Genomic DNA, 20479 nt, shown 5'->3' with positions numbered 1-20479 from the left:
TGTGCCTGACTTTAATGTCAGCTGTGTAAAGCAGCAACTGCTTGAACCCTCCCTCCAGCTATGTACTTGCATAAAGCCTGGGCAGAATCTGACCCTGGACAGTACTTCTGTTGTTTCATTACATATTAAACTTATTATTCAGATAGATGAATGTACCAAAAGGTATCTCTATATGTACCATAATTGCAGTGCAAACATGCACCTGTCTTTTGGGTATGGCTACACTGCAGTTAAAAACTTGCGGCTGGCCTGTGCCAGCTGACTCAGGCTTGTGGGTTTCAGTCTAAGGGGGGATGTTTTATTGCAGTGTAGACATTCAGGCTTGGGCTGGAACCTGGGGTTTAGGATCCTGCGAGATGGGAGGGTCCCAGAGCTCTGGCAGCAGCCTGAGCCTGAAGTCTACACTACAATTAAAGAGCCCCGTGAGCCCAAGTCAGCTGGCACACGCCAGCCACAGGTGTCTAATTGCAGTGTAGACATACCCTTAGCCAGCACTTTTGTGATGGGGTGGAGAAGGGACTGTTTTAACCCTAAAACATCTGGCATTGACTTCAAATTCTTCCCAATGTATTCGGGGGAGGGGGTGATATAGACTGTATCATACAAGATGAAGGGAAAGAAAAAAAAATGCTTACAAACCACATAATTCCACGTTGGTCCCCAGAAGTGGTGACTGTGTTCATTTATTAATTTATATACATTTATAATTTATAGGGAGAGTTTCAGCACTCCAAGCCCTGGGGTGGGCGGTAAATCACAGGCCTTAGTCTCTGACTAACTTCTTACAGTTTCTCTCTTGTCTTCTTTGCTTTCGACAGTGACTTGTTGTAAGCTGCGTCTACTTTCTGAAAGATGTCAGTTTTCTCACTGTGCACAATGTGCCGTTTGGCAGGCTAGAGAGACTCATGCAGACACATTTTATATCACAACTTTTTTTTTTTTTAAAAACCACAGTTAATTCTTCCCTTTTGCCCTGGGTTATAGGACTTATGTCCGGAAACGATAGGAGCCTAGCACCTTCCCATATGATCTCTTTCTTCGTTTTAGCTGCTTGTAAAAACCTATCCCGGTCCCTGGAGTCCTAAAGTGTAATATGTATAGTGCCTCCAGAATTGCCTCCTCCAGCTGGGACTCTCATTGGGGATTCAGAATGCACATCCAGTTCAAATGGGCTCTTCAGAAAAAATCAATAAGCAACATGTCTGGCAACAGTTTACTGCACGCTATCTGTGGCCAGCTCCCAAACAGGACTCTCCAAACACTGACGTTCTGTTCAGTTGGTGGTTTTCCAAGGTTTCCAGCCATCTCGCTGTTGCTGCGTAATTTTGTGTGTGTGTTAAATCTGTAATCTAACTGTCCTTGTCCATAGATAGTGTTGCCCCTGCTGCTTCGCTGCTTTCATTGCATGCCCCACGCAGTTTTCAACTCTCACAATGTGGCTCTTGGTGTTACTGAGTCATGTCACTACTTCTTCCTATTTAGTGTCCTGGGAAGCCACCGGTGACTGTCATCTCTCAGGGTTTTGGTGAGTGCTGCACACACTCTGTTAGCATATTATCATTCTTAGGGTGGTGAATGGCGGGCTCAACAATCCTGGCTGGGGAAATAGTGACTACTGTGTGGGTTGCATTCCAAAAACCTGTAGTGTAAGCAGAAGGGGGAAAAGGCATTTTAAACACTATTCTCAGGTCCATACAGCTTATCAGGCTCATCCCAATGTAGTAGTCCAGTTTCCATTGGATAGCTGGCAGGAAACAATGCTGTCAGCTCTGGAACTCTAGTGAAATGGACTTTCCTTCTCTGTTTGCAGGCGAGCTCGTCCCCTGAATCACTTCCTCTTGCTATTAATTAGGGAATCACTATTTGAACAACTTGGGTTGAGGAAGATTCAACTTTTACTGCAATGGTTTGAAGCAGATTTCTTAAATTAAGTATGGAGCCAGATGTTTACCTGTTATCAATTTCTAGCACCATGGGTGTACACAACACTTTATTAACACACACACAGAGACAACTAGAGCTCCGTAGGTGTCAACATGTCCCCCTCATCTCCTCACAAACATGAATTCATCCTAACACCCAGGGGAACTAGTATCCCCATTTTACAGATATGAGGAACTGAAGCACAGATAGATTAGCAGTCGGAGTTTCAGCTGTGCTGCACATCTATAGTTTTGATTGACCTCAGCAGGATTTGTGAGGTGTTCAGCACTTTTAGAAAATCAAGCCTTAAGTGACTTGATTAAGATCACACAGGAAGTTTGTGAGGAAGAGCTGGTAATGGAACCTGGAGCTCCGGCCAATGTCTTAACTACAGGACCATCTTTCCTCTTAACAAATATTCTCTAACAGGCTTTTTGATGTTCAGACGTGTCTGTGTTCAGTTATTCAGCTTTCAGAAGCTGCCCTCTGAATTACAGCTAAAGAGAACTTTCCAGTCTGTGGCCAGCAGGAGGCATTTGGTTTGTGTGTTGAACTATCATATTCTTTGCTTACTCAGAGCTCCTGCTATGTGAGTAGGAAATCTGTTAACAGTCTACCTGTTGGGTTATTGCTAGCAACACAGGGAGAATTAGTTTAGCTGGATTTTGTTTTACAATTTCACTCACCTCTGCACTTCTTACTTTCAGTGGGACTGGAAGGGTAAGTACTGAAATACCATGGAGAGGCTGTTCCTGCAGTGTTTCAAGCTGTCTGATACTAGGAAGCACTGGAAACACTAATTCTGTGAGATTTCCAGGCTGATCTCCAGACTGTAGGGTTTGGGATACGTTTTGATAAGCTCTGGATAAACATCTCAATGTTAGGGAATTATATGGATCCAAACTTTTGATTACTTTTGAGTCAAAGAAAGACTAGATGACCTAATAGAGCTATCTCCCTGCCAGTGCAGGATTGTTTCCTAATGCACATTTTGTAACGTTTTGGCCAGCCTTCTCTTAACAATCTAATATAGTTCACTGCTGGGAAAATGTCCCCCATATTCAACCTAGATTTTCCTTTTCTTAATTTTATCCCCTTTCCTTTATTTGCATCTCCTTCTGTTATACCCTAAACAGTCCCCCTTGCTCATTAGTATTTACCCCCTTCACAGTGGTAGACCATTATTAAGACCCACTAAATACCAGATCCTGATCTCAGTTACATCCATGAAAATTGGGAATAACTCCATTGCCTTCAGTACAGTTATCCCAAATTAACACTGGTGTAACAGATTAGAATCTGGCCTTTATTCATTATTATACATATTTTCTTCCTTTAATAACTCCTCATAGGTCAATCTCCTTGACTTTTTTGTTGTTCTTGTTCTCCAAACCTCTTGACATTTGTTATATATCTTGCTGTATTGAGTGCCAAGCCATGAAGGCAGCATTATACCGAGCAATCTCATCAAAGTTGTATATAGACGGACTACCACCTCCCTGGTCCATGATGTAAAGCCTCTGGTTGTTGTCTTTTATCATAACAAAGGCCAACCTTTTCACATGGGGAGGCCTACATTTTCAAACCCCTAGTTAGGTACTTAAATAAAAGCAGCCTGGTTCTGAGACGGATTTCCGAATGCCCACTTCTTCCTATTATCTTCTCTAGAATTTGGGGTTGCTCAGTACTTCTGAAAGATCAGATATTTAGACGCCTAACTATGGATTTTGGGAACCTAACTTTGATTTGAAGATGAGGGATTCAGAGCCTGATCCAAAGCCCACTGATCAATTGCATTAACTTCAGCAGGTTTTGGTTCAGGCCCTAAAATAGCTATCCGTTGGCTTTCTAAAGAGCCCCATACCACAAAACTATTAACTGCATATAAACGTTCTCCTTTAGGTCAAATTGAAGTGGCCTAAGCTTTTGGAACAAGAGCATCTGAGCTCTAGCCCTGCTGTCTCTCTATATTCTAAGAGGCCGTGATGCATAACAAATATTTATTCTAACAGAGTTACAGATTCAAGTAAGTGTGTAATGAGTTTTTAATACAACACATCAGCAGTCACACTTAAAATACATTTTGTAATCTATCAGCATTCTTACAAGGACTACATCACATTGTTGGGGGACAGAATAGCATGCCCCATTATTTCTGTTTATTAATAGGTGGTTTGTGCTGATTATTTTAAGTCTAATGAAGTTTTAATTAAAGAAGATATTGTGATCTGGTAATTTTCAATCTATGTAATATCCCTTTAATCACAAAAGGGACAATTTGAGCCACTGTGCTGCGGGTAGAGCATAAGAAATCCAATTGTGCTGTCTTGCATGCCAGGGAGGGGGCGAATGGGAAGACTGCTACAAAGGCAAGGCCCCAAATATGTAAGTGTTTCTCCATTGGACACTCACCTCTCAGTATTTATTAGTGCTTGAGATAAGTGATTTATTGGGAACCAGCTACACCCTGAATCAGATATTTCTATTATGAAATTCTGGAGGACCCCAGTATGGGCATATTTATATTTGGAACAAGCCGTTTGATAGAAAGTCATGAGTTGGAGACAAGCCTCTGGGTGAATTTTCCACATTGTGTACAGAGTCCAGATGGAAAATAAAATCACAACATGACTATAATAGCAAAATACTTCTTACCTGTGTATATTCCAGAAAGATAACTGTCAGTAATACAGTACATGACTCTGAAATGCCATTGTTTGTAGCCTGATGTTTGACTGATGCTAAAAAAAGAAAGAGACGTAGTAAGGGAAAGAAATAAGAAAAGCCAATATTGTTACTTGGAATTTGTATAGCGGTAGCACCCAAAATGTGCTAGGCTGTATATAAACCCAGGGGAAGCCACAGACCCTGTAAATAAAGTATCATAGAAGGATCCTGTTTGAAGATTTTTATGTGTAATTTTACCTATGATACTTTTATGGAAGAGTTCAGTTGAATTTCACCGTATCCTTAATTAAGCAATATGAACTTTTCTGGAGGGGGGTAGGGGAGGTGCAGTTGTATCATTCCATCATGCACTTGCCTATAGTACAATAGAAGTTATGTAAACAGGCTTTCCTAAGTTTTGATTAATAAAATATGTGGGCCATTTTCACTTGATTCACACCATACTTGGCAGGAAATATTGTGTGTGATAGGAAGGAATTTTCAGGCATTTTATTTTCAGACAATATCCTCCTGTTTCTACTTTGTTTCAGGGGTTCAATTCCTGGGTTTGCCACAGATTTCATGTGTGACTCATGGGCAAGTCACTCAGGGAAGATTTTCAAAGGCACAAATGATGTGTATGGTCCTAACTCCTACTGAAAACCAAATGAGAGTTAGGCATATGAGTACCATCTGAACCTTTGAAAATGAACCCCTCCATCTCTCTGTGGGTATGTCTTCACTGCAACAAAACATCCATGGCGGGCCCGGGTCAGCAGACTTGCACTGCAGGGCTATAAAATTGCAGTGTAGATGTTCGGGGGACCTTCTCTTCTCTCAGAGCCTGGGCTCAAGCCAAAGCCTGAACATCTACACTGCAGTTTTATAGCCCCCCAGTCTGAGCCCCACAAGCCTGAGTCAGCTGGCCTGGCCCCCGCAAGTGTTTTATTGCAATGTAGACATACTCTGAGTCTCAGGGCAAGTCTACACTACAAAATTAAGTCAAGCTAAATTACTTTGATGTACAGCCACCACAATAATTGACTTGGTTTTAAACATCCACACTTCATTTCCTTGTGTTGGTGGCAGAGCTGGATTGAGGGACAGGCAACATAGGTGACCACCTGGGGTGCTGGGCTTGGGGGGCACTCGGTTTGGAGGGCTGTTTTTGTAGTTAGCGACAAAAAGAAAAATAGAATGTTTGTAATAAAATGTTTCAGGTATTCCATATGTGGATTCATTTTTCACTAACCTCCTAGAATGTTCTGGACCTTTGTAGAATCTCATAGAACCTTCCAGACTTACTGAGAATTATATTTCCTTGAAGCTCCTAGAATTTTGTCAGCCAGGCCCTCGTAGTCAGTCAGTGAAATATAGGAACAAAGTGAAGTGAAATGAGAGCCATGCTGCAATATTATGAACCTTGTTTTATTGTGTAATTGTGAAAGTGTACTTGTGTTTTAAGACTTGAAGAGTGTAGCGACTAATAAAGGACATATTTAATAAGATGCCAGAGATATCTACCAAACCCTATCTATGCAACAATATAAAATAAATACTATTACTTCTTATGCCATGCTTAACATGTAATGTTTGATGACTTTCTAAGACTGCGGAATATAGACTTTAGCCCTCCCCAATACTGTGTGTTTTCCCCTGTAGAAAATAAAAGATGCCACTGAAAAAGCCTTCAGGAGCTCAATATAGGAAGCGAAAAGCTCAATTGCAATCTAGTTTGCAACAAGGGGCAAATCTGATGGGAAAATATCTGAAACAGAACAACATAGACTTGGCTTTACACAGCGATTGTCCCAGTGCATAAGAAATTGAGGAGCAAAGCATAAATGATGGAAGTCTTGTTACTAAGGCCTTGTCTACACTACGAGAGTAGTTCGATTTTACTTGCATCGAATTTTTGTAATCGATATTGCAAAGTCGAACGTGTGTGTCCACACTAAGGACAGTAATTCGACTTTGTGCGTCCACACTAACGGTGATAGCGTCGACATTCGAAGCGGTGCACTGTGGTCAGCTATCCCACAGTTCCCGCAGTCCCCTCTGCCCATTGGAATTCTGGGTGTAGCCGGCAATGCCTTCTGGGTAACAAAATGAGTCGAGGGTGCTTTTGGGAAACTGTCGTCATCCGTCCATCACTCCCGCCCTCCCTCCCTGAAAGCGCCGGCGGGAAAACAGTTCGCGCGCTTTTCCAGTCATTGACAGCGCGGACGCCACTGTACTCCGAGCATGGAGCCCGCTGCGACCATCGCTGCAGTTGTGGCCGCTCTCAACGTCTCGCAGCTTATCATAAAGGTTTCCCTGAGGCAGATGCAGAAAAGTCAGGCAAGGAGGCTACGGCACCGCGGTGATGTCCTGAAGTCTGAGAGTAGCACAGACCTGTCAGAAAGCAGGCGACCCAGCGCCGAGGACATCACAGTGGCAATGGGTCATGTTGATGCCGTGGAACGGCGATTCTGGGCACGGGAGACAAGCACTGAGTGGTGGGACCGCATAGTGCTGCAGGTCTGGGATGAATCCCAGTGGCTGCGAAACTTTCGCATGCGGAAGGGAACTTTCCTGGAACTTTGTGAGTTGCTGTCCCCTGCCCTGAAGCGCAGTGACACCCGGTTGCGAGCTGCACTGAGTGTACAGAAGCGAGTGGCCATAGCCCTGTGGAAGCTTGCAACGCCAGACAGCTACCGGTCAGTCGCGAACCAGTTTGGGGTGGGCAAATCTACCGTGGGGGTTGTTGTGATGCAAGTAGCGAAGGCAATCGTTGATGTACTGCTGCCAAAGGTAGTGACCCTGGGAAACGTGGAGGCGATCATAGATGGCTTCGCAGCGATGGGATTCCCAAACTGCGGTGGGGCCATAGATGGAACTCACATCCCTATCCTGGCACCGGACCACCAGGCCACCCAGTACATTAACCGAAAGGGATACTTTTCCATGGTGCTGCAAGCACTGGTGGACCACAGGGGACGTTTTACCAACATCTACGTGGGATGGCCGGGCAAGGTTCATGACGCTCGTGTTTTCAGGAACTCTGGTCTGTTTAGACGGCTGCAACAAGGTATTTACTTCCCGGACCGCAAAATAACTGTTGGGGATGTGGAGATGCCTATAGTCATCCTCGGGGACCCAGCCTACCCGCTAATGCCCTGGCTCATGAAGCCCTATACTGGCGCCCTGGACACTGAAAAAGAACTCTTCAACTACCGGCTGAGCAAGTGCAGAATGGTGGTGGAGTGTGCTTTTGGCCGTCTCAAGGGGAGATGGAGAAGCTTACTGACTCGCTGTGATCTCAGCGAAACCAATATCCCCATTGTTATAGCAGCTTGCTGTGTGCTCCACAATCTCTGTGAGAGCAAGGGGGAGACCTTTATGGCGGGGTGGGAGGTTGAGGAAAATAGCCTGGCTGGTGATTACTCACAGCCAGACAGCCGGGCGATTAGAAGAGACCAGCGGGAAGCGCTGTGCATCCGGGAGGCTTTGAAAGCAAAGTTCCTGAGTGAGCAGGGTAACCTGTGATTTTATAGTTTGTGTACTGAGAAGCTAAACCTGCCCCCGTTTCTTTACCCAGGTAATGTTGACTATCCTATCCAGTTACATACCCCCTTCACCCCCCCTCCAACACACGTGTCGAAATAAAAATAGTTCTACTTTGTTAAAGCACACCGTTTTCTTTAATACTGTTTTAGCGGGAATTTTTTAAAACTGGGACGCAGACTGTGGTGCGGGGCGGGTCTAGTGTTGTGATGCGAATGCAGCTTCTAAACTCAAGGATTGACAGGCTCCGCTGCGGTGGGATGCTTGTTTCAACGGAGCCTGTCACCCCTCCTGATCGGGACTGTGTGTATGGGAGGTCTATTTGACTTTGTGGCAGGGGGAGGACGGTTACAGATCCCATGCTGTGTGGCTCTGTGATCCTGTCTAAGGACCGGCGCTTAAGATCTGTAACTGCCCTCCCCCGCCACAAAGTCACAGAGCAACCCACCCCCCCCAACATTACATCAAAAGCAACCTCCCAGACTAACCGGGGCAACTAGTCACTGCATCACTGCACTGTGTATGTGCCCTGCTGCTGTGCCTGCCCCCGACTATGTACCCTGCCAAAGGAGACTGTCCTGTCCAATTTCCAACCCCCTTTCCCCTCCTCCTCCAAAAGAACATGATTGAAACAGTAGTTAACAGAAACGAATTTTTTATTATCAACTACACATGGCATTGGGAGGTGAAACTTGGACGTGGGCTTGTGTCAGGCGGGAAGGAAAGAACTTTTCAAATTTTGGGAAATGAGAGCCTTCTGCTACTAGAGCTCTCTGCAGGGGTGGAGTGAGAGTTAGCAGGGACTCTGCCGCCTCTCCTTCTTTGCACTTTGGGTGAGGTGGGTATGGGACTTGGTGGCGGGGGAGGGCGGTTAGAGATGGACTGCAGCGGGGCTCTGTCCTCCTGCCTCCGTTCCTGCAGAACATCCACAAGGCGCCGGAGCGTGTCCGTTTGCTCCCTCAGTAGTCCAAGCAGCGTTTGAGTCGCCTGCTGGTCTTCCTGCCGCCACCTCTCCTCCCGATCCATGTTGGCTTGGTGCATTCGGGTCAAGTTCTCCCGCCACTGGGTCTGCTGTGCTGCCTGGGCTTGGGAAGAGGCCATAAGCTCAGAGAACATGTCCTCCCGTGTCCTCTTCTTCCTACGCCTAATCCGCGCTAGCCTCTGGGAGTGTGATTCCAGGCTAGGTTGTGAGACAGTCGCAGACGGGGCTGTGGAAATGGGAAAAAGGGAGTGAATTCCTCTGAAAGATAAATGTAGTTGTGAACAAAGAACATAGTCTTTCTCTGTGAACAAGACCATGCACAGCACCTTTCACATGCGCACTCAGCACAAGGTCGAATTCTCGGCCTTCGCATTCTGTGCCTGGGGTCTTGAACAGCACATTTGAGAAGCGAGGCAGCACAACGGAATTTCTGTTGCAGGCAGACATGGTAAGCCGTACACTTGTGGCAGTTTAAAACTTTTATATTACCACTGGCCTCATTTCACATTTAAATCAATGTCAGTCCCTGCTGCCAGCAATCCGGCAAGCGGGAACTCTGCCCCTGTCCCACCCCCTCGCGGCTGTCCCCGGGAATGATCCCTTTCGGCTGCCCCTCTCCCGCCTCCACCGCGTGGCTGCAAACCAGCGGTGACAGTTCTGTAAAGGAACGGGAAAGCAGTCCCAACACTAACATTCCCCTACCTAATTAAAAGCAGGTCACCATGGCCGACATCACCCTGATGAGGATCTCCGAGAGCGACAAAGAGAGAATGCTCCGGGAAAGCCTCCAAAGACCAGGGCCGTATGCCGCCCTGCTGTGCAGAGCAATGATCCCCGAGTACCTGATAATCTCGTGGCGCGGCAACGTGTCGTACTTCGGAGGACCCAATAAGGCCGCTCTCCCCAAGAACCTCATGCAACGGCTTTCAAGTTACCTCCAGGAGAGCTTCATCGAGATGTCCCAGGAGGATTACTGCTCTATCCCCGCACATATAGACCGCATTTTACTGTAGCTGCAGTAGCAGGGAATACACAGTAGAGCGGCTTGTGCAGGACAATCACTGAAAACCGGACATTGCTAGATTTCTTTTCAAAACTTGCACTGCCCCTTACTAAACCGTTAAGCGCCTAGGGCACACTAATCATGAACAACCCATTCTTTTAATTGTTAATATTCCTGTTTTGTTAAAAATAAATGTTTAGATGTTTACAACACTTACTGGCTGATCCTTCACCAGATTCTGTGTCCGGGGTAATGGCTGGGGACGCTTCGTAGGGGATCTCTGTAAGGGTGATGAAGAGATCCTGGCTGTCGGGGAAATCAGCGTTGTGAGAGCTGCCAACTGCCTCGCCCTCCTCATCTCCTTCCTCATCTTCCCCGTCCCCTAACATGTCTGAGGAACCGGCCGTGGACAGTATCCCATCCTCAGAGTCCACGGTCACTGGTGGGGTAGTGGTGGCGGCAGCACCGAGGATGGAATGCAGTGCCTCGTAGAAACGGGATGTCTGGGGATGGGATCCGGAGCGTCCGTTTGCCTCTTTGGTCTTCTGGTAGCCTTGTCTCAGCTCCTTGATTTTCACGCGGCACTGCGTTGCATCCCGGCTGTATCCTCTCTCTGCCATGTCTTTAGAGATCTTCTCGTAGATCTTTGCATTCCTTCTTTTGGATCGCAGCTCGGAAAGCACGGACTCATCGCCCCACACAGCGATGAGATCCAAGACTTCACGATCAGTCCATGCTGGGGCTCTCTTTCTATTCCCAGACTGCACGGCCATCACTGCTGGAGAGCTCTGCATCGTTGCCAGTGCTGCTGTGCTCGCCACGATGTCCAGACAGGAAATGAGATTCAAACTGGCCAGACAGGAAAAGGAATTCAAATTCAAATTTTCCCGGGGCTTTTCCTGTGTGGCTGGTCAGAGCATCCGAGCTCGCACTGCTGTCCAGAGCGTCAACAGAGTGGTGCACTGTGGGATAGCTCCCGGAGCTATTAGCGTCGATTTCCATCCACACCTAGCCTAATTCGACATGGCCATGTCGAATTTAGCGCTACTCCCCTCGTCGGGGAGGAGTACAGAAGTCGAATTAAAGAGACCTCTATGTCGAACTAAATAGCATCGCAGTGTGGACGGGTGCAGGGTTAATTCGATTTAACGGCGCTAACTTCGACATAAACGCCTAGTGTAGACCAGGCCTAAGGAATTAGCAGATTTACTTGAAGATAAGGAATGGAAATGTGAGAAAAGTGATGGAGAATCATCCAGTTTTCCTGAAAGAACAAAAGAGAGTGATGATAAAGAAGAATGTGTCTCACATGAAAAGGAGAGCAATGACAAAGGAAAATCTGGCTTACCTGAAAAGGAGAGAAACGATAAAGAAGAATCAGTCTTGCATGATGACAGAAACAGTAGTGAGAAAAATTGCACACCACAAATCAGTACATCAGATCCTGCTTTATGGCCAGCAGTCCTAAACTCCGCCAATATTGATCGTACAATTTTGAGCTGGCTGGGCAAAATTGAAGATACAACACGTCCAGTAAATGAGAAGAAGCAAGAAGAGACTGCTGAGCTGGAATTGATATGCAAACTAGATACAATCAACTCAGGATTGAATAAGGACTGGGAATGGCTGAGCCATTACAAACATTGAATCTATCTCCCCTTGTAAGTATTCTCACACTTCTTATCAAACTGTCTGTACTGGGCTATCTTGATTATCACTTCAAAAGTTTTTTTCTCTTACTTAATTGGCCTCTCAGAGTTGGTAAGACAACTCCCACCTGTTCATGCTCTCTGTATGTGTGTATATATATCTCCTCAATATATGTTCCACTCTTTATGCATCCGAAGAAGTGGGCTGTAGTCCACGAAAGCTTATGCTCTAATAAATTTGTTAGTCTCTAAGGTGCCACAAGTACTCCTGTTCTTTTTGCGGATACAGACTAACACGGCTGCTACTCTGAAACCTGAGATGAAGCAACACTTCTCAAAGTCATGCAGTGAAAGAGTGCTTGATAATGGTAATAAATTGAATTGGCATTGGCTAGTTTATTCAGAATTAACTGACAAGGTCTTCTGTTTTTGTTGCAAAATATTTGACAAGAATGCCAAATCATTGCTTGCGCTTTTTGGGTACAATTATTGGCATAATTTAGCTGATGCTCTGAAGTAACATGAAAAGTCACCAGGCTATAAAATGGCCTGAGGTCAAGTCCAGGCTCAAGCTGAATAAATACATAGATGCAGAAACCCAGCATTGGAGGAACGTGCTCGAGCATCTGATCTCAATCACCCTCCTCCTTGCAAAGAGCAATTTGGCTTTCTGAGGCTCATCGGATAAGTTGTTCACTGAACATAATAATGGTAATTTCCTCGGTTTGGTAGAGCTCCTTGGGAAATATGATGATGTCATATTGCACGAGCATCTACGCTGAGTAGTTTGTAAAGAAGCTATGGACCATTAATGCAGCAAAACAATTCAAAATGAATTGATTGACCTTATGGCAAGGAAGTTGCTTGATGACATATTGATGTAGCTCAGAAAAGCAAAGTACTACACCATAATAATGGACTGCACTCCCAACATTAGTCACAGCAAAAAGTTATCATTTACAGTAAGATTTGTTGATGATGAGGATGGCTGTATCCAAGTAAAGGAACATTTTATCTGTTTCCGGTCTGTGACTGACTCTACTGGAAAAGGCCTAACAGAACTGTTTATGAATGTTTTGAATGAGAATAAAATAAAGCTTCAGGGCTGTCGTGGCCAAGGCTACGACAATGGTGCGAACATGAAGGGAAGAAACAGTAGCGTCCAGGCAAGTATCCTTGCACTGAATCCAAGAGCTTTCTTTGTGCCTTGTGGCTGCCATTCCCTCAACCTGGTTGTGTCAGATGCAGCATCATCTTTAGATTCAGTATCTCTCTTTGGACTACTGCAAAGGATATACGTTTTGTTTTCACCATCAGCCATCTGGTGGAAGATCCTCATGGACAATGTTACAAATCCTACCGTGACACCACTAAGAGACACTTGCTGGGAGAGCCACATTGACAACGTAAGGCCAGTGAGGTAACAAGTGACTGAGGTTTATGATGACCTGGTGGAACTGGCTCAGTCGAGTAAAGCCTAGGCCGGAATCCAACACAAGGCTCAAAACCTGGCAAACTAGATTACTGACTTGAAATTTCTGGTCTCAATTGTGGTTTGGCACAATATCCTGTTACAAGTAAACATTGTAAGCAAGGCATTACAAACTCAGTCAATGGACATCACGGCCACTACTACTTTGAGAAGTTGCCTTGATTTCGTTGTGGCCTACAGAGACAATGGAGTTGAAGATGCCATCACTGCTGCCAAAGAAATGGCAGAAAACTTAGGAGTTGAGCCTGTGTTCAAGGAAACTCGTATTCATCAGACGAAGAGAGAGTTTGGTTATGAGGGCAGAGATGAGGTGATGGGAAGCTCAGAAATAAAATTCAGGAGGGAGGGTTTTTTGCTTGCTCATTGACACTGCTCCAGTCCATCAAAGAACAATTTGGACAAATGAAGCACCAGGAAAAGACCTGGGTTTTTTTTGTATGACCTTAGTAAGCTGCCAGTGGACAGAAAAATACTCTTGAACAATTGTATAGACCTCCACCGGATGCTGACACATGGGGAATGTTCAGATGTCAATGATAAAGACCTCTCTTGTTGAACTGGACAAAATCCATCACATTTTGTCACACGGGAAGCACTCTTCACTCCAAGTTCTCCAATTCATTCCTGATACAGAGATGAAGGACACATTTCCTAATGTGTGGATAGCTTTGAGGATTCTGTTCATACTGCTGATCACAGTCGTGAATGGTGAGCGCAGATTTTTGAAGCTCAGGCTCATTAAAACATATCTTTGATTGACAATGGCTGATCAGAGACTGATGTCACTTGCTATTTTATCGCTTGAAAATGCCATTGGCCAGTCTTTGGATCTCTCTGATGCTGTGCTTTAGTTCACAAGGACAAAGGTGAGAAAAGTGACCTTTTGAACTAAAGGACAAGGATTAACATTCTGAGGTCTGGTCTATACTACCCGCCTGAATCGGCGGGTAGAAATCGACCTCGGGACGCGACAATTGATCCCCGAATCGGCGCTCTAACTCCACCAGCGGAGGTGGTAGTAAGCGCCGCCGACAAAAAGCGGCAGAAGTCGATTTTGCCGCTGTCCTCACAACGGGGTAAGTTGGCTGCAATACATCGAATTCAGCTACGCTATTCACTTAAATCGACTCCCCGCTGTAGTGTAGATGTACCCTGAGACTGTCACCTACTGTAACACTATTTAATACTGGTCCACCCAATGGTGGTGCACAGTTCAATTTCTTGATGTTAGTATATTTCAATTATTCTTAAAATTAAAAGGTTTCTATAGCCTTAGCAGAACTAACTTTTTTTTTCTTTGCTTATGTAAGCAACGCAGTGTCTACACTGACACTGTGTCGACCTAACTACATTGACTTAAATGTTACTGTGTCATGGGCAGGTTATATCAGTGGAAGCTACATTACAGAATTAGGCTGATGTAAGCTGCCTTACGTCGACCTAGCTCTGTAGTGTAGACTAGGCCTCAGTTGTCCACTTGTGAGAAGGGGATAATCCTTCCAGGCCTTTTGTCTGTCTTGTCTATTTAGACTGTTAGCTGCTCTGGGAAGGGACTGTCTCTAATGATGTGTGTGTAGAGTGACTAGCACAGTGGGACCCTGCTCTTGGTTGGGAGCTACTATAATAAATAAAATCCTGCAAACTTTTTAACACAAGAATAATTGTACTGACTCCAGTCATCTCATTGACTTCTACAGAACTATTGATTACAGGAAGCATTTGTAAGATCATGGCAATGTTTATAGCTTAGCAGAGTCCTTTCTTCTGAATGCTGACGTTCTGGGCCTCTCTACTTTTCTTCTTCACAATGACATGGAAATGGGTGGATACCTGACTGAAAATATGAGGGTGATTGTGAACTACTTATCCTAAGTAATTTTTCATTGGTAGGCCCTTTCGTACCAACAGAAAATGTATACCTCCATCTCCTGGAAGAACTCAGCCTCCCTTACATCTTAAGTACTTGGAAGCCCCACCACTCCCTGAAACCTCTAAATATTCTGGTAGTACCTTCCTTAGAAACCAATGGCCCCCTTCAAGTTCTTACCCTGAGTTTAGTTCCAGTTCATAGTATCTTTTCTGTCCAGTGCTCTCCAGAGAGGAATTTATTGCAACTCTCATATCTGCGCTAGTGGGACATCATAACTCAGTAAGTAACACAAAATATTCCAAATGTGCTCTCATGGATTCTAAATGTGGACTTCATGGGTGACTTATTTCCCTGTTGGAAGAGAAAAGAGTTGAAACAGACACACAATGTGTATCCTGGTCTAATTTTTGTCCAAGACTATACACTCTTGAATAAGGATATTAGACAGCAAAAGCAAAGTGTGTCTTAGAATTCACAGGTCTCCAGATAACATCTCAGCTCCAGGCTGCTAGACTGTGAGCTAGTCTACACTGAATGCTGGAGGTAGATTAACCTAACCTCACAGTGTAGATGTGGCTAAATCGATGGAGCAATCCTTCTATCGACCTACGTATCACCTCTTGGAGATGGATTAACTACATGGATGGAAAACCTCTTCTGTCAATGTAGGAAGTGTCTACATTATGGTGCTACAGGTGCATAGCTACAGCACTGTAGCTGTGTTGTTGTGGCAGCTATAGTGTAGACATGTCCTGGGTCTATGTGCTTCTCTCAAACACTGTTTCAGTTATTCTCTAGGTGTGAAAGCTCCCCGTCCTGAAGCCACTGTTCTCCATCGCCATGCCATGGCTTTCCAGAAACATAAAAGGAGGCCTATTTCAATAACCAACTCTCTGAAACTCAAAGCCTCAAGTGTCCTGTATCAAAGCTCCATTAAGTTCAAAGGCACCTGTTGTCCTCACCAATACAATGAATGATGAACTGAGTCTTTCTGCAGTGGCTATTAACTCTTTCCACAGATTCAAATCCCAGTTATTGATTTCCATACAGTTATCAGTTTCATCACTCTTGACATTCCCATGAGGCCAAGCGGAATGGCGGACATGAAACAGCCCCAACAAGCAACCATGTCAAATGATGGAGCCATGATAATGTGTCTGAATTTGTCCCCCACAGGGTGAGGAATATGGAGATCACCTATAATTATGTGTTGAAATATGGTGTGAGCAGATAGTGAAGGAAAGTTCTGCTGTAAAATGATCTCCTTCCTGCTGAACAGAAGTCAAGCTGTGCACTGCGGTAGCCTCTGGTCTTGAGGATTGCTAGCATTTACACACTCCCGTTAAGGTCTAGTTGACTTTAAATAGTGGATCAACTGGATCAATTGCTGTTGTGGGTAAGAGAAATGGAATAAATCAAACAGGTTTTACTTAGGATAGCAACATCGTGGCAACAGTGCTTGAAAGTCCAAAGGGAAAATGTCACTTTAAAAGAGAAACACATTAATCACACTGACAGACAGCTGGGCTACATCTGTATTTTCACAGGCATCAAAGGTACTGACTAGTGCTCAGATTCTGCAAGTGAAGGGTCAGAGGGCCTGGATTTTCTTATGTGTTATTAATGTGCCCAAGATTTTCCAAATGTCTAGCGATTTGGGGTGCCCAATGTAGGGTGCCTTAAAGGGGCCTGATCTTCAAAAAGCAGCCTCCCTCTGAAAATCAGGCCCCTGTAAGGTGTCTCAGGCTGGGCATCCAAAAATGTAAACAACATAACTTTTTAAAATCTTGGCCACTGAGTGATCATTGTGACAGCTGGGAGAAAGATGGTGCATTCTATAATGATGAATCCATCGGACTGGTGAGGTGAGTCACTTTATTGAACACTGAACCATCTGTTTACAAGTGGTGATGCGCCCTGATCTGGAAAGCGTTGTTTTTTCCTATCATGATTTTTTAATCACTTCACCACCAAGCACTGTATTTGCACTGACTAGTTAGGCCTCTGTTGTCACTACGTAATGAATCTCAGATTCACTGGAGAAAAAATTCTGCTGCCAGATTATGGCCTCAGTAAAGGGGATGGAATGGTGAGGTCAGGAATGCACCTGCAAATTTACTATGGCCGTATGTTTCTGCACTGTTCAGCCTGTGGGATATTCTTGGCTTTCCAGAACCAGATAGTGGACTAGCAAAGAATGCGTCCACAGCTGCCTGGAGACTAACTATGGCTGAGGTCCGCAAAGGGATGGACTGAAATTTCCAACTCTAGTTTCAACTGCTGAGCACTGTTTTCCTTTGCTAGCAATTTCTTTAATATGTATTACTATTTTTTCCACTGGATGGCAGCATAGTGAATGCATTTACAGCACCTCTTATTATGTCTTACTTAGAGGGACAATTTTAGTAAAGCTTCATGGCTGAGATAAAATTGGTTTTGGAGTATGGTGTTTGCCAACAACATGAGGGCTTAGCAAATTAGTCATAGAATCTTTAACTGTTAAATTATACAGTGAGCTCTCTTATGATGTTTAAATTTAGTAAAGGGCAGGTACAACAAAGTAACAGAAATGTTTAAACGTTCCCTGTGGCTATGGATGCCTTTAAGCAAAACTAGGACACTAACCTACAGGTACCAAAGCACAGGAATGGCTAGCAGTCCACCTTCAGCTCACCTTGTTGGGGATGACATGAGCTTATTATATTTCATGCACCCAAAAATATATAAGGCCTGATTCTCCCCTGACCTAGCCAAAGCTCCTCTCAGAACCTTCTCATTATTGCTCTAACTCCCTCTGGCACTGGTGAGAACTGTCTATCTGACCAGGATGCAGGGCCAGAGCTGATTCCCTCCAGAGCTTGTTGATGTTGTTCTTGAAGTGGCCATGAGAGGTCATTCTTCAGAGTAATTCTGAAGTGGGCTTTAGCCTTTGCTGGGAGTAAGGCTATGAGCCACCACTTTTGAACATTTCTTTCTCTATATAGGATGGAGCATACTTGTTTTCTGCAAATACAGTAAAGAATACATCTCTTGTGTAAGCCCCTACTTTAGCTGTCATGCACTGTGCCTCTATGGGGTTGTAGAACATTTTTTGTTTGGGATTCAGTGGTAATTAGGAGAGTTTGTTATTTTTGTGGACTTCCGTCTGAACTGTTGCTGTAATTCAACAATACTTCTACATGAGACTAACGCAAAGGATGGGCACATCTTGTGATTAAAACAAACAAATGCCTTTAGGAGCTATGTTGTCAGTGCAGCAGCTGCACATATGCACTGAACCTGCATGCTAAAAATGTTTGTGAAATATACGGAAGAGGGGAAAAACAAGTATGAACAGCAGCTGCTTTGCCAAAATATTTATATTTCTTCAGTACTAAAAATAATGAAAAGGTGACCAGTCCACATTCTGGCCTTCATATTGTACTCATTTCAGCCAGTTAATTAAATGCCTAATGTAAGGATTATACATCAAGGGGTGACCAGAAGCCCTAAGTAAGGAGTAGCATATAGTTGCATTGCCTCAATCAGGACCAGGCCAAAATGTGTGACACTACAATTAGTCCATGGTTCCCTTTTGCTCTATGGCAGTGGTTCTTAACCTTTACTGCAGCCTGCACCCCTTTGGTTCTTAAAATATGTTCTCGTAACCCTTATCAAAAATCAAAATATGTTCTCTCACTCCTTATAAAAAAATCATTGAAGTAGGTCAGTTCTTTAAACCTAGATATATTTTTTGTTTGCATATTACAGTAATCATTAAAAAATGTATAATGTTAATAAATACGTAGATCTGATGAAACAAAGTAGTTGTACGTACGTGTTGTACTGTGCTTAATTTGTTTTTTCGATGATTTACCTTCTAAAACAATCTACCATGTTTCGCACCCCCAGAAAGGGCATCTCACACCACCAGGGAGTGCGCACCCCAGGTTAATAACCACTGCTCTATGGGGAAGTAAACCCTGCACCAGACCTTTCCGTGTATGGAGGAGGAGCTCAAAAATGGGAAGAGAGTAGCTCAGTGGGAGGCAGACAGTGGAGGTGAGCTGATCTGCACTCTGAACTCCTGAGAAGGAGCACCACAGGAGTCTGCTGCCTGAGGCCTGGCCATGGTGAGTTGACTGAGCCTACAGAGAAGGGACCTGTGAGACTCTGAAGGTCAGAGACTTTATCTTTGTGTTTAGTACTTTTCTTTACCCAGTGGAAAGAGGTGACTGGTAGGAAGTGATCCGAGGAGGCAACTGCATAGCATGCAGGGTGCAGGACATAGCTGCCTATCACTGGGCCCTGGATTGGAGCCTGTGGAGAGGGTGGGCCTGAGTTTCCCTACTGACCAACGGCAGAGGGCAATCCCTGAATGGGGAACCTAACTGGGGGGAGAAGACCCTGGAGATAAAAGGTTCTGGGCAGTGAGAACTTCACCCCAGGGGGATCCCTGAGGCCCCTGTTTAATCCTGAAGGTTCCCCCATTGATGGACTCTTTATATGTACCCTGAAAGGGACAGACTTGAATATGTGACCTGGCCAGAGGACATAGCTACTGGAAGGACAGACAACCCCAGGCCAGAGAGGCAATAAGAAATGGGGATGGCCAGGAACCCTGCCACCCCACCTCCACCTGACCACCAGGTGCTGCTGGGATGAGCATCCTCCTTCACATTGGCCTGTCAATGATTAGTGAGTATTTTAACCAATCACTCTGCAAACTTTTAAGTGCTACAACTCTGTGGCGTATGCATTTGGTGCTGATTCGTTTTGTTACTTATTTTCATTGCAGTAGCACCCAAAGACCCCAATCAGGATTACAGCCCTCTGTGCTGGCAAACAGGAAGACACCATCCTTGCCTCAAAGAATTTACAGTTTCATTTAAGACAAAATGCAACAAGTGAGTGTGATAAATGGTAAGAGGAAAGGGGGAGGCAGGTTGAGGGTATCTATATTATGTTTATGTGGTTACTTGTGGGCTAGCTATTTGTATTGTCTGATGGTTTTGGATCATTTAAAATATTGATTTCCTATTTTCCTCTGATGGGACCACTGATAATTTGCTGATTTCTTGTAGGCATCACAGTAGAAGTGGGTCTTGAGATGTGATGTGAAGCAGAAGAGCAGAGCTGGTTAAAACATTCCCAATTTTGAGATTTCAATTATATTTTTCATGAAAATTTGATTTTTGAGGCAGAGGGAAAACTCAGAAAATTTTCAAATAACAAAAAAAATTTCAACAAAATAATTGAGGTTTTTCAACCAGTTCAGAGAGTGGTCCAAATTTTTTAAATCATCAACAAAGGATGAAATTTCAATTTTTTTTTCAAAAAATACCATTTGTATTGTATTTTGACTAGC

General features: G+C 44.4%; 1 protein-coding gene and 1 long non-coding RNA gene across 2 annotated transcripts; both read right to left on the bottom strand.

The window, feature by feature from the left end:
- Nucleotides 1-706: 706 nt before the first annotated feature.
- LOC101940429 (uncharacterized) lies at nt 707-15479 on the bottom strand. The gene is made up of 3 exons (XR_257094.2): nt 15310-15479; nt 4579-4664; nt 707-1639 (listed from the first exon to the last, which is right to left on the bottom strand). It is a non-coding gene; the product is annotated as an uncharacterized LOC101940429 (long non-coding RNA).
- On the bottom strand, nt 8775-11317 carry LOC135982264 (uncharacterized). Its single transcript, XM_065588182.1, has 2 exons — nt 10339-11317; nt 8775-9344 (listed from the first exon to the last, which is right to left on the bottom strand). Exons 1-2 carry the CDS (start codon nt 10913-10915, stop codon nt 8869-8871), a joined length of 1053 nt encoding a protein of 350 aa, XP_065444254.1. The 5' UTR covers nt 10916-11317; the 3' UTR covers nt 8775-8868.
- Nucleotides 15480-20479: the final 5000 nt, after the last annotated feature.

The sequence above is a fragment of the Chrysemys picta genome, chromosome 3 (assembly GCF_011386835.1).
Source record: "Chrysemys picta bellii isolate R12L10 chromosome 3, ASM1138683v2, whole genome shotgun sequence".
NCBI lineage: Eukaryota > Metazoa > Chordata > Testudines > Emydidae > Chrysemys > Chrysemys picta.
Note: the sequence above shows the minus strand (reverse complement) of the source record. Positions and strands in the feature narration are given on the sequence as shown.